Raw genomic sequence first — 12,855 nt, forward strand, 5'->3', positions numbered from 1 at the left:
GTATTCTTCCGTGCGGCCCACGGGCCAGAAAATCAGCAGCTTCCCGCAGTTCTGCGGACTTGAGTAAAGCTGAACGCTGTGCAATTACCCGGCCACAATCCTTCCTGTACATCAGCGCCGCAAAAGCTGTCTCTCAAACTGACAAGAGTGCTATAGCGTGGCTTTTAACTCACTCTGTCACTAATCGCAGGGCTTGGAAATCATGCGATATTTTTCTCCAGCTCTGAAATAAAGACTGTAAAGGAGTAAAATTCTTCTGCTGTTGAAATCACAACTTCTGCATCCTTCAGCGGGGAGGGATCAAACCAGTACTGCTCTTCTGGTGTTGGGTTTGTTCTAGGGAAGCAATTTATAACAAAGCAGTCCAAGAAAGGCTATATATTTGTGTAGTCTAACACCACCAGTCTGGAGTTGAATTCTATTTTGGACACTTAAATTAGTGTATCTTCTTCAACAATAGTAACAGCCAAGCGATAGCAACCAGTTAATACCGACGTTAGGAGCACAGCTTCTGCAGTCCCTTGTGCTTTTGGAAGTAAGCGATTGTGCTCATAAAGCCTTAAAGAGTAGGAGCACTGGAAAAATTACCATCTTCTATAAAAAGGTTTATCGTATAATAAGGGCAGCTTGTCTTACTGCATACCAGCAATCAGAATGCTAGTCATAAAAAACATTTATGGACTGGCAAAAGACAACTACTTGCCCAATCCTGTCCAAGTTTTGTTTAGTAATACGTTATCAGGAAATTCCGTGCACTGGAGAGTTGGTAGAGTGCTTTGGATGAATGTGAGTGTAAAGAAGAATGTGGCTGACGTAGCCAGACCTCCCTGCTGACAGTTTCTGTTTCTGAATGGCAGACCCTAGTTCTCAAAGTGAAGTACTGTGCTGTCACCTTTGTCACGCTTCAGGAGAGAGATTGCAAAACTTGTTTAAATAGAGAATAGGGGAAAGGAGAAGGAAGAGTGAATAGAAAACAGAGGATAGCCTTGACAAGTAGTTTAGAGGTTCTTTCCTATTGTCTTTGTGAAGAACAATATGTCATAAGGCAAGGAACTTAACTCCTTCCCTTCCATTTCCCCCACCTCTTTCCTCCTTCTTCTTGGATTAAAGATTTCAAAATCTGTATGGCTAAAATTAAGTATGTTGAACCTATACAGAAGTTAAGATGCTGAATTATACTATAGTTATCTCTCCAGAATTTCCACGAGAACAGGGATTATCCAGCGTTACTGGGGGGTCTAGGCACTTTTCATGCTGGTTGCCTGAAGGACTTGGATATCCATCTTTAGGAAGTAAAGTTTTGAGTGTCAATAAAGTCTTTCAGTTGAAACTATTCTGACCTGGTGCCCGTGCATAAAATCTACACAATTCAGATGAAATCTTGCCGTGAAAGGTTCAAGACTTAACTTGGAGGCAGAGAGAAGGAAAGGTGAAGATTAAGGAGTTGTAGTTGGAGGAGGGAATTACAGGTTGTCAAGACACGGGTAATAGGCTACTAACATGAATCCTTTGTCTCCAGATGCCCTGAGGAAGGGAAACTGAAGGTTTATAATCAGTGTGATATTCCTGGAATCTTTACATACTCGTTGTTGTTGTTGTTATTATTATTATATTATATAATATAATTATAATTATTAATTATTTATTAATTAATTAATAGCGATACAATTAGTATTAATATAATTAATAAATTATAATTATATTACAATTATATTATATAATATATATTATATATATAATTATATATTATTATTAAGCAATCCTGCTTCAGCAGGGGAGTTGGACTGGATGATCTATACGGTCCCTTCCAACTCTAAAAAAATTCAGTGAAATTCAGTGAAATTATTATTAGTTCTCATTGTCACATTTCAAGTCAGGAAGTTGTTGCAAGAGTCAGTTGCAAGATTCCCCCAAATCCGTTATCATGGTTTTTATATTCTATATGAAGGATTTATACAAAGAGAATGGAAAGTACTAAGAGAAAGGTAGTACTGAAAGATCTATAACTGTATTGCAAAGACACTTCATTTGAATTTCTCTCCTGCATCCTGAATTACAATATTATAATATAAATATGTATCTAAGTATAGAATTAATTTGGTTATGGTTTATTATTTTGTAATAGTGCTGAGACTAGTTAGGTACAACATAATCAAATAATTACAATGTATGTAAATGCTATGGATTTTGCAGTGCAAACCGCTATTAGAGAGCCATGCTACAGTTCTTAACTATTTAATCAATTGTTTAACCTGGGACAAAGGCTTTAGGACTGGGAGCTGTTGATGTGCTTCCCATTAGACGTAGCAAAAATGAAGGCATGCTCTATTTGATGCTGCTTCTCAGAACTGCTCAAAATTCTTTAAACTATTTGTTTCCATTCTAATTCACAGCAAGAGGTTGAGTAATTTGTGGACTGATTTTAATCATGATTTCCCTCACAGCATAGCTAAACACTGACTAAAGCTGTATGTTCCCTCTGATCTCATGTGGAAGAAGTTGTATTAGCATTCTGTCTTGTGTCGGTGTAAGTATGGGGAGGAAAGTACCTGTCTTGAAATAACATCTTTAGACCGGTGGAGCTGTATTCATGTAGTCACTGAACTGACAGACAGGTTTGTGAGATTTTGCCAAAGAACAAAAGGGAATTTCTGCCCCAAAACCATGTAGACCATGTCTCAGTCTCCGAAGAGGTATTTTGGTTAATTCAGTACAGAAGGGCTGTTGGCTACTACACTCCTAATATGGCTTTTCTATTTTCCATTGCTCCCAGTGAATTTAATAAAGAGCTTAAAAAGATGTTAGTGAGAAAACAGACTAGAAACAGATGAAGCTTAAGAGCCTGCTATTTCAGCTTGAATGAGTATCCAGAACCTGAGATCTCTAGCCAAACTGTAAGAAACTCCTGTATCTGTTTTAATAGGAGTTAATATGCACGTAGAAGGCTTCCTAATGCGACTTTCAGAATTTACTTGTTCAAGAGGGATACATCTCCTGTTGGAATGGCTTTCTAGGGATATTTCAGTACTTCTGTTTCTTGGCAGAATGGAGAAGAGCTTACAGGGATGAAGGTGGGGCGGGGGGCAAAGACCTTAAGCAGAGATTTTAAATTTCCAAACAACGGAACTAAGTTTATTACTTGATGTCTTTTCTGCCTCTTACTTGTGAATAAGGTGCTTCTGAGTGGTAATCCAAAAGTGTTCATTCAGTGTGCTTAGAAAGAGGTATCTTTGCTTTTGTCAGAACAGCTCATTTGGTTCAGACCAGCTTTTTTTATTGTCTGGGTAAAGTGGAGGAGCAAAAGTGGAAAACCAGTTTTGGTGATCAGATAGAACTTGGATCAGTTCTGAACGCTTGCCCTGCTTTAATTACAGGACGGTCCTCTTAAGGTGTAACATCAAGCTGAATAGTATGCATCTTGTCTAGAACCTTTCTATGTTTGTATATGTCTTTGTAAAATTGTCAATCTATGGGTTGCTAGAATTGTTCAGGGACAGCTAAGACAGGGACAAATACCTCTGCTCAGACAGATATTTAGCTGAGAGTCCATATAGTGTACCACTTATACACCATTTCATGGTATCTCACCCCAGAGTCAGAAACTAGAATTTTAGAATTGATGAAAGATTTGGGTGAGAAAGATTCAGTTCTTCCTTATCAACTATTCATAATGGTGTGTATGTAGTAGGTGTATGACATATTAGTTTATAACCCTGCAGACATTATAGTTCTGAATTATTTAATTCTGAGGAGCCAACAAGGCCAGTAGAGGAGAACAGTGAATTTCAGAGAAGCAGCTGGCACCTGGCAAGTGAGCTACGATGCTGATGGCCTCAGTGAATGTGGGCTCTGAGGATGATCAGAGGCGGATCAAGGAAAGGACGGGGAAGTGATGAAGCCACGTGAGAAAGGGAAGAGAGCAACTGTGAGCTGGCCACTGAATCCAGCTCTGGGGAAGGAGGTGCTGTCACACCACACAACTGAACGTTGTCCTCAGTGTTACACAATGTCTGGGAGCCCAAAGCTCCTCGACGCGGTGTGGGGATCAGTGTAACCTATGGGAGGCCACCGGTTTGACGTGCGAATGGGAATTGAAAACCCCTTATTAGGAAACCAAAATCACTAGATTTGCATCTAAGCTGTGATTGAATGATGAGTCAAACTCTTGGCGTAGGCTTTGCAGTGACATTACTTCAAAGTTGATTTATTCTTATCATTGTCAATGCTATTTTGGAATGTAAACCCTGATATTACAAGGCAAAGGTCATCCACCTTTGAAGTGTAAAGTGCCAGATTATATTTTTTTCTCAAAATAGTGGTGAAATTTGCTAGCAGACATTTGGCGAAATGCAGGGCGCAGAGCCCGGTAGAAAGGCAAGGTGCTGCTGGTCAGCATCATGGCTCGTTTTTGGGGAAGCGGTGCGCTGGCCAGGCTCACCGCTCTGCGGGAGGGGACGCTTTCACAGGTGTCACTCTCAGTGTGCGACAGCTCTTGGCTCCTGCCTTTGGGCTGGCCCTGTCTGGGGATATTCGGATTTGCCTGTGGTACCTGTTCTGGGGATTGCTCAGTCCTGCGTTACAGCGTGGGGAAGTATGAATAGGAAAGGGAGCATCGGGATAAACTGTAAGATACTTCTGTTCTAAAATGTATTGATTGCTGGCGAACTGCTCTTTGAAGCAAACAATTTATTCTAGAGATACTGTCGTCTAAAAACACTTAAAAAAAATAATGCTTCAGAGGAGATTAAAAGTGCATATTACGATAGCTAGAGAACTGTTAAAATATTTATCTGCAGCTATTCGTAAATTCATGAAAAGCTTAATCTGATTCTTATGATACAGTAAGTCTCCAGTGACTAATCCGACAATTACATGCTTTCTAATGAGTAGTCTGAACATGACTGACCTTGCAAATACTTTGGCTCACAAAAAAAGTATTTTACGTTGGTAAATTATTTTTCCACCAAGTTCAATGGGAAATACTAATTTTGCCTATGACTATGCAGGAAAATGGAACAAAAATGAACATTAACATTAAAAGTATCTTGTACAAAAACTACAATAGCTTTGTTAACTACGACTGAGCATCATCCTCGCCCACTGTGAGCGCATTAGTTAATCATACTAGGCATTACTCAACTTCATTTGGCATCAGTAAAATTTTAGATGTAATCCAAATATCAGGGTAAATCTTTCCCTAAGTTGATGAGAGTCTAATTTTAATACTTTTCTTCTTCTTTAATTCCGCGTAGCCTCTTGCAGAACTGGGGAGCACTTAAAAGGTTGAATGTGTTATAAAGACTTGTTTTGAGTACATTGATGCTGACCACTTACAGACAGAGCCAAACAGCTAAGGAGTCTCTTTTTAAAAATAGAAAAAAAAAATGGGCTTTTGCCAGAAATAAGTTATAATGAGGATCCAGCACTTGTGAGAATAGCCAGTAGAAATGACTGTAGTTGATGATTTCTCCAGTGACATACCCTGCTCCTTGAAACTCTCACAAATGGACTGCATAAAAAGTATTTGATTTGCCGCAAACAGTGCTTTTCCTTTGTGCGGTGAGCAGCAGTCAAATACATGTAAGTTGTGGCGTTTATTGAGCAGCCAAACCGACAAGGCGAAGTTTGAGAATTCCCCCTTCTGGGGTGTTGCCTTGTCTGCTTAATGAGAGCTTGCAGAATTTTACCATCTGTACAGAGCCTCCCTATCATCTTATAAAGTAGTGTAGAGCACATAGTGAGCATATCCTGCTTCCAAGAAGTCAGCGAGGCCAAGAGCCCATCCAGTCTGTTCATACTAAACCGTCCTCAAAGTTTTCCGTGGCCCCTTTCATATTATCATACAGCCACTGGATCTGTCTTTGCCCTTGTAAGGCAGGCAACTCCTGTGGAAACAGGTAACTGATACAAAAAAATAAATGCTCCGGCTTTTTAGATCTTACTAAAGGTTGGGGATTTTTTTTTTTTTCTTTTAATAGGAGAAGAATGTTTCCAAAAATCACAGTTGTTCACAGAAGGGTTACATTCTGCCATCTATCTTTGTGCAGAAGTCCCATTGGGGTCTCTCAGCAGGCTACTCCCAAAACACAGATGTTTCTGGCTATTCATTCAGCATTTTAGTGCTGCTGGATGCTTCTTACTCTCTAGCTTTTTGTTACTGGGAGCTTGTTAAAATAAATATAGGGGGTTTTTTTGTTAACACCACCGGTGCTGTCTCTGGTTACTTAACATAAAAAAGTCTATATACTACCACTGGGTGGTGTATGCCTCGTGTAAGTTAAACTCATTGAAGTAAACTATCAGAGTTTTGTATGTATGGAACTTCAAGTTCTAACCCAAAAGCCTGCATGTTTAGTTTTTAATCAGGAAATTTCCCTGGAGTTTATCAAAGAAAGAAAACTCAAGGATTTGGCTAGTAATGAGGTGGGGGTGTGTATCTATGTCCTTGTAAAATTCAACTGTGAATGAGGGAATACAGTGTGCATTTATGCTTTCCTTCTGAGTTCCTGTATGTTCTCACGCTTTATTTTTACAAGCATGGAAAGGCCCTTAGTGTGTCTGCTGGCATTTTAAAATAATCATAGCCAGTTTTAGGAACATAACAGTCCACACGTCACCCACGTCACTTTTTTCAGATGTAAAGGGGGGTTGTCATTTTCTACCACTTCCATGTCCTTGACTCTGTTGTTCAACATCTAAGAGCATTTGTAGAACCTTTGTGGGTATAGATTTTGGAAGGATAACAGAATTTCTTTTTGCTAGACAGCACAAGCTGTGCTGAAAACAAGCGTAAAAATACCTTAGTGGCTTAGTACTTGTGGCATTGCAACATGCTTCCTCTTCACTGCCTATTTTGTATCAATCCGTTGAAGATATATACAAGTTCATAACCCACATTTGACTGTCCTGTCTAAAGCCAGCTCTAGTTAAATCGCTGAGGCTGAGAAATTGTTGAGGCTTTTAGAATAAAGAGAAGCTGAGGGAGAAAGAAAGGAAACCTTTTCCCTTCCACTAATTTACTTTATACATGCCATCCAATTCATCCAATTCAACTTTTATCTGTTTCGGGGTTGGTTTTTTTTTGCTTTATCTAGTAGCTCCTTATAAATATAAAAAACCAAACTATAACTCTATGACGAGCATCTTGTAAAACTTTTTTAAAGAGCGAGTTTGAGCATGCTATCCAGGTATAGAAACGCCGCCTGATTCTGTCTCTTTAGTTTGCTCTGCACTCCAGCAAAACTACTAAGATAATGAAATTAAATTTTCTCCATATCTATTAGTACTTTATTTTTATTACATCTTCTGTATGGAGACAGGTAAGACAGCACTTATATGAAACCCATTGGGTTATTCTTTTGGGGTAGTAATACTTGCTGTAGTGCTAAAAAGGTTCCCTCCTCCAGTAGCAGTGTGGAAAAAAAAATATGTTTGAGAATATCTGTGATCTAGGACTGGAAAGATAGCAACAAAATCCAACAATATCCTATAGTTCTGCCTGTTGCCTCATGCTCTTTGCTCTTGTAGGAAAATTTACCTACAGAGCAAACAAACCCTCAAACCCAGTTTGACAGAGAGAAAGGACTGAGTTGGCTTATAACTCAGTAAAGTTAAACTTTAGAGCCTGAATCTCTTACAGGAGCTTCTACTAACCAAAACCGATACATGTATATTTCCAACATGGGAGATAATGGATGGAAATTTTTTAAAATACCACAGAGACAACTGTTGTAAAGAGAAGGAAGAGAACTGTTAACCAGTCCCTGGCTGTATTTCCATTCCCCACTTTTCAGCACAGGGTCTATCCTGGAAATCCTGTCATGACTGAGGTACCGATGGCCACACTCTATCAAACAGCATAGAAAAAGAAAAATAATCTCAATATCTGGATGTGATTAAACTTCATTAAGCCAAACACAATCAAGTTGTAAAAATTAGCTTGTCCCCCTATTAGCCACGGCTGATGTGTTTTTGCCCAGCTCAGCCAGCTGATGTCCTCCATGAGAACACCACCCTAGGAAAAGCCCATTGCTGATGGGTTTTGACCATCGGGATTATTGCATCTTTCATTTTATGGTAAAATAAGCCTTTTAAGTGCCAATAAAGGGTGCTGTGGTATTATCTATGTGTTCAGGAATGAGATCCGAGGTGTTGATTGGAGATGCTTCATACTGTGGTTTGTTCTCTCTTGAAGAAGAGAGTAACTGAGTGTTTGTAATCTCTGTATCAGTAAAGAGTTCTCAGCCGTTCTATAGGCTTTGATAGCATAGGGCCTCTCTACCTTTGCTTGTAAAGCTCTGATTCCACCTGGATGGTGTGGAAGAGTCGGTGCAAACTTTTCACTGCAAGGTGCCCCTTACAGCTGTGAAGTAGTTAGCTGCCTCTCCACTGCAATTTGGAAGCAGTGGAATTAAAAGGTGCTGATGAAGACCCAGGTTTCTCTAGCTGAACTGACATAACACACGGAGACTAAACAAAATGCAAGAGAGTTGCAGACTGTTGCCTCCTGTGCCTGAGCTAGCAGCAAATTACAAAGGAAGTTGGTTAGGAAATTAAGTGACCCAAAATACGACACGAAACAAGTTCAAGTACGCTGGGTGTCAGCTTGTGCAATGGGAGATAGGGGGGAATATATCTCTTTCCCTAAAAATTGCCAGGTGACCCAGAGATCTGGCAATGGCTCCTGTGTGCTGAGTGGCACCCACGCTGCTGCTGCACCTGCACCTGACACCGCGGGAGCCTGCTGGGTTCATGCTGCATTGTGCTACCGGAGTATGAATTGCTAGAATTATTTTTGGACGTAATGAAATAAGGATGGAGGTTGTTTTTCAGTACTAACTACATCCTTCAGCCTCTCTGGGTGGTGAGCAGAGAGATTTTTTGACTCCCCTCAGAAGTTTTGGAGGTACCAAACTAGACCAAGTGTTTCAGTACCAGCCCTTTCTAGTATCCGATAAAGTTCCAAGGATTGGTGTAATTCCATGTTAATCGATAGGGATTTTCCCATCTTGCATTCCTCTTTTCAGCAAGTATTTCGTGCTACGAATGTGAACCGTTAGCCTTTATCACCAGGCAACCGCATTATCAAGACATACATAACTATCTTACGGAACAGGCTTTCTACCTAGCGGCGGTTCTATCTGTACCGCTCACACGAGCGGTCCCTCCATCTGCCAGGCAGGGTCTGTTCTCCCGGTGTGTGATTTGAAAGCACCCCAGGCACCTGCCCGCCTTGCAGATGGTGTTACTCCATCACCGTGTGGAGTCCTCACTGACAGCACAGCGTATTGCAGGGGGATGAAAGGGGATGATGGAGTTAAGGTCTTACTGAAGATGTGCCAGACAATCTGAGCTAACCGTAGTTATTGTGTGTAATTTTTGTTGTTGTTGTTGTTGCTGTCATTGCCAAACTGTGCAGGAGGTGAGATTTTGTTTGCAACAAGTCTCCTACCTACTTTGGAGGGGGGGGGGGAGAACCCCTAAAATGCAGAATGGAGGGCAGAAATCCTGATCCCGCGTTAAAACTGTCCCCGAGGAACCTTTCAGTGCTCCGGCGCTAACTTTCCTAGATGCCGTGTTTCTACTCGAGCGGTTTTGTTTGCTTGGGGTGTTTTTTTTTCCCCTCTTGCTGCTATTTTTTTGCGAACGAAAAAAATAGCGTTAAGCAGGCTGAAGTGGCAGCAGACGGCGGATACGCCTGTGCTCCAAACTAAGTTCAACTCCGAGGGGTGTGCGAGCAGCCCGTACCCCGCGGGACGGGGGCGGCACGGCGGCAGCGGCGACCCGTGCGCCCCGGGGGCCCGGAGCTCGGCGGGACGCGCGGTGCCGGGGGGCGAAGGGGATGTGGGCGGGGGGGGGGAAGCGGGGAGCGAGGGAGCTGCCGCTCCTGCTTTCGCCAACCGGCACCGCCGGGAGAGAGAGCCTCGGCTCTTGCCTTTCCCCCTGAAACTCCGGGCGAGGAGGAGGAGGAGGAGGAGGGGGATGCCGCCCCTGCGGCGGTGCGGGCGCGGGGCCGGGGAGAAGGACCTCGCAAGCGGCGCGCTTACCCCCTCCATTTTTGTAGCAGAGGTAGGGAAATCGCCAGACGTTGGCCAGGTCCACGGCGAAGCCGATGACGGAGAGGAGGAAGTCGATCTTCTTGCCCCAGGTCTCCCTGTCCTGGACGCCGTAGCGCGGGGCGGGGGCGGCGGGCAGGAGGCTGCTGGCCGTGTACTGCACCCCGTTGTGCTCCTTCACCAGGATCAGCTCCACGTCCTTCTTCGGGGGGGGCGGCGGCCCCGGGCGCTCCGGCAAGGGGGCCACCACCGACACTTTGCGGTCGGGCTGGATCTGTTTGTTCATCTTTGCCTTAAACATCCAGGGGAGAAGGGGAGCTGAGGAGGGGGAGCGGGCGAGGCGGGGGGGGGGGGGGGGTTGCGGGAGCGCAGAGAGGGGAAGCGCGCTTCCCGCTGGAGGCGACTCCGCGCTCCAAGCCCGCCGGTGTCAGCGCGGCAGGAGCGAGGCACGGCCGTAATAAGAGCCATGCAAATGAGGCGGGAGAGGGGGGACCGCGGCTGCCCGCGCCCGCGGGGGTGCCCCCGGGGAGCGGGGCTGCCCGCGCCCTTCCTGCGCGGGGGAGCGGCCGGCGGGCGGGCGGGCGCGCAGCCGCTGCCCGTAGCCTGCCCAGCCGCCGCCGCCGCCGCCGCCGCACCTGGGGGACCCCGGCGGAGACCCGGCTGCTGCCGCCCCGACCCGCCCCGGGAGCCGGCCGGAGCCCCGCGCTGCCCCTCGTCCGCCGGCGGCGGCTTCGCCTCGAAGTTCGACGATTCGGGCTCGTCCCGCCGCGGGGCGCTCGGAGCCGCTCCTGCCCGCCGGGCTCCCGCATCCCCGGTCAAGCAATCTGCAAGCGCCGTTAGCCGGCAACAGGTAGAGCTAATCTGGGTCGCCCACTGCCCCCTCTCTCTCGGCTGAGCTTCCCCCCCTCCCTGCTAGCGTGGCTTTAGTTAAACAGTGGAATTTGGCTTTTGACATCAGAACTTGGTGGGGTGCAGGGCGAATGGCAGAGCTGGACGCTGCTAATACTCCCATGCCAGGGTCGAGGGATGCCCAGCATTTTCTTTCCTGGAAAGCGTGGGGCTGGTAGGATTCCATTGTCAGGTTGAAGTATTTGCAGGACGTTAACTATTTACTGCTATTCCAAATGGAAGTTGGGCCTTTTAGGTTTAAAATGAGCAAAGATTTAGCTGGCAGAACAACAGTGATTGGTGCCACAGGTTGGCTAAATACCGCTGCAAGAAAGGGGGCTGTTGTCAGGGGCTCTTCCTGTTACAGCTGTGAGCAGTTACTGTATGTCAGTGTCTGTTTAGGGAATAAAATTTGAGCACAAAGGTAGAAACTGCACACATACACCCCCCTCCCTCCCCAGTGTTAAGTGGCTTCCCTTCAGCCTGGCATCAATGAGAATAGGTCAGATCGCAGAGGATTCTCAGTGGTGTTACAGCCTACCATTCTTATTTACTCTGCTAGGACTGATAATACAGTATTATAATTGCAATATATGAAGAGGTGCTAGGCAGAGTTCACATGCAATACCAGGTTCCTCTGCAAACTTGGAACATGAAGAAGAATCCCAGCTCAGAGTTAAAGCTCACATACGGGCATCTTCCCCTTCTCTCTTTAGGCCACAGATGACAAAGGTGCTAGTAAGACAGCTACTGACAATTTGCACATTTTCTGTCTTCACAAAAAGCTCTCGGTTCAAGCTTCAAGATCCAAACTGTGACTTGGATCCTAAAGCCCTTGCCTGGGTGAAGTATTTGAGCAGTGGCTATACTGTTTCAGAGCAATTGCATACTTAGAACACGCAGCTCATATGTTCCCCTTTTGTTACTCTCTGGTTTCCTGCCCTCATCTTCTCTGAATACTCCACATAACCCCATTTTCTCTATTCTTTTTGATACTTCATGCCATACATGCTTCCCCTGTGCACAGTTATTCCATAGTACCCTGTAAACACGCGCTGTTTGCCCATGCAGCACAACCCACGTTTTCACACTCATGCGCAGCTACGCTGCTGCCTACTCCTCAGATCATCATCCGTCAGTCACTGCCACCGAATGCATCAAATACAGACCCGTGTTATACACAGTGCCCCCAAATATGCCCCGCTCCCTTGCGTTTCGCTGAGCCTGCACGCCCCTTCTCCCGCAGCAAATAAAGGCCGAGCTTTGCTCTGGGCGTACGCAGAGCCTCCGACCCAGCTGCGGGGCCCTGAACCCATCCTGCTGACAAACTCACCAGGTAGCACTGGGGGTGTCTCTGTCCCATTCCCTGGTACCTATGGGGAGGGGGAAGATGACTGAAGGGGGATTCTTTCTTCTTGGTTCCGCCACTCTGGGAGTGCAGTGTCTGGGAGCCGAAGCCGTAGCCTAGCCAGTAAGGAGCTTTTTAAACCTGGTTCCCCTCTCTCCACGTGACTGTCGCTGCCTTAATAATCTGCACAGACTTCCTACGCTAGACAACAGCACTCACATACTGCTTCTGGAAAAATAAGGCCTTGCTAAGGAACACCCTTTCCCCCACAAGGTCTGAATTAGCTGAGCTTGATCATGATGGCTATGGTGGGAGGAATCTAGAAAGCCCCCGCTTATTTCCTAAGAGAATTAAGTCACTCTGCATATATATATATGTCTTTAGTTCTTGCATGGCAAGTGTGCACGATCTGGTTAATGTAATATCTGTTGCACCCTCAAGGTAAGAAAGTCCTCAATTGGATTTTATAAAAAAGTTGCTTAATCTTGAATCTGTCTGGATCTTGTTATGCCTAATAGAGCCTGACAGCGGGTAGAGTTGAAGTCAGAAAAGGGAATATTGTGT

At 44.9% G+C, this 12,855-nt stretch overlaps 1 protein-coding gene across 2 annotated transcripts in view; it reads right to left on the minus strand.

The window, feature by feature from the left end:
- The window catches only part of SLC6A2 (solute carrier family 6 member 2), a 75,273-nt gene extending 62,967 nt beyond the window's left edge, over positions 1 to 12,306 (minus strand). The window contains exons 1-2 of one of the 2 annotated variants that reach the window (XM_074157817.1): positions 12,277 to 12,306; positions 10,047 to 10,347 (exon numbers count right to left, since the gene is read on the minus strand). In XM_074157817.1, the coding sequence (XP_074013918.1) occupies positions 10,047 to 10,347; positions 12,277 to 12,306 (331 nt within the window). Of the gene's footprint in view, positions 1 to 10,046; positions 10,479 to 12,276 lie in introns of those variants that run through there. The other variant, XM_074157819.1, reaches the window with a different exon arrangement.
- Between the last annotated feature and the right edge of the window lie 549 nt (positions 12,307 to 12,855).

The sequence above is a fragment of the Numenius arquata genome, chromosome 13 (assembly GCF_964106895.1).
Source record: "Numenius arquata chromosome 13, bNumArq3.hap1.1, whole genome shotgun sequence".
Lineage (NCBI taxonomy): Eukaryota > Metazoa > Chordata > Aves > Charadriiformes > Scolopacidae > Numenius > Numenius arquata.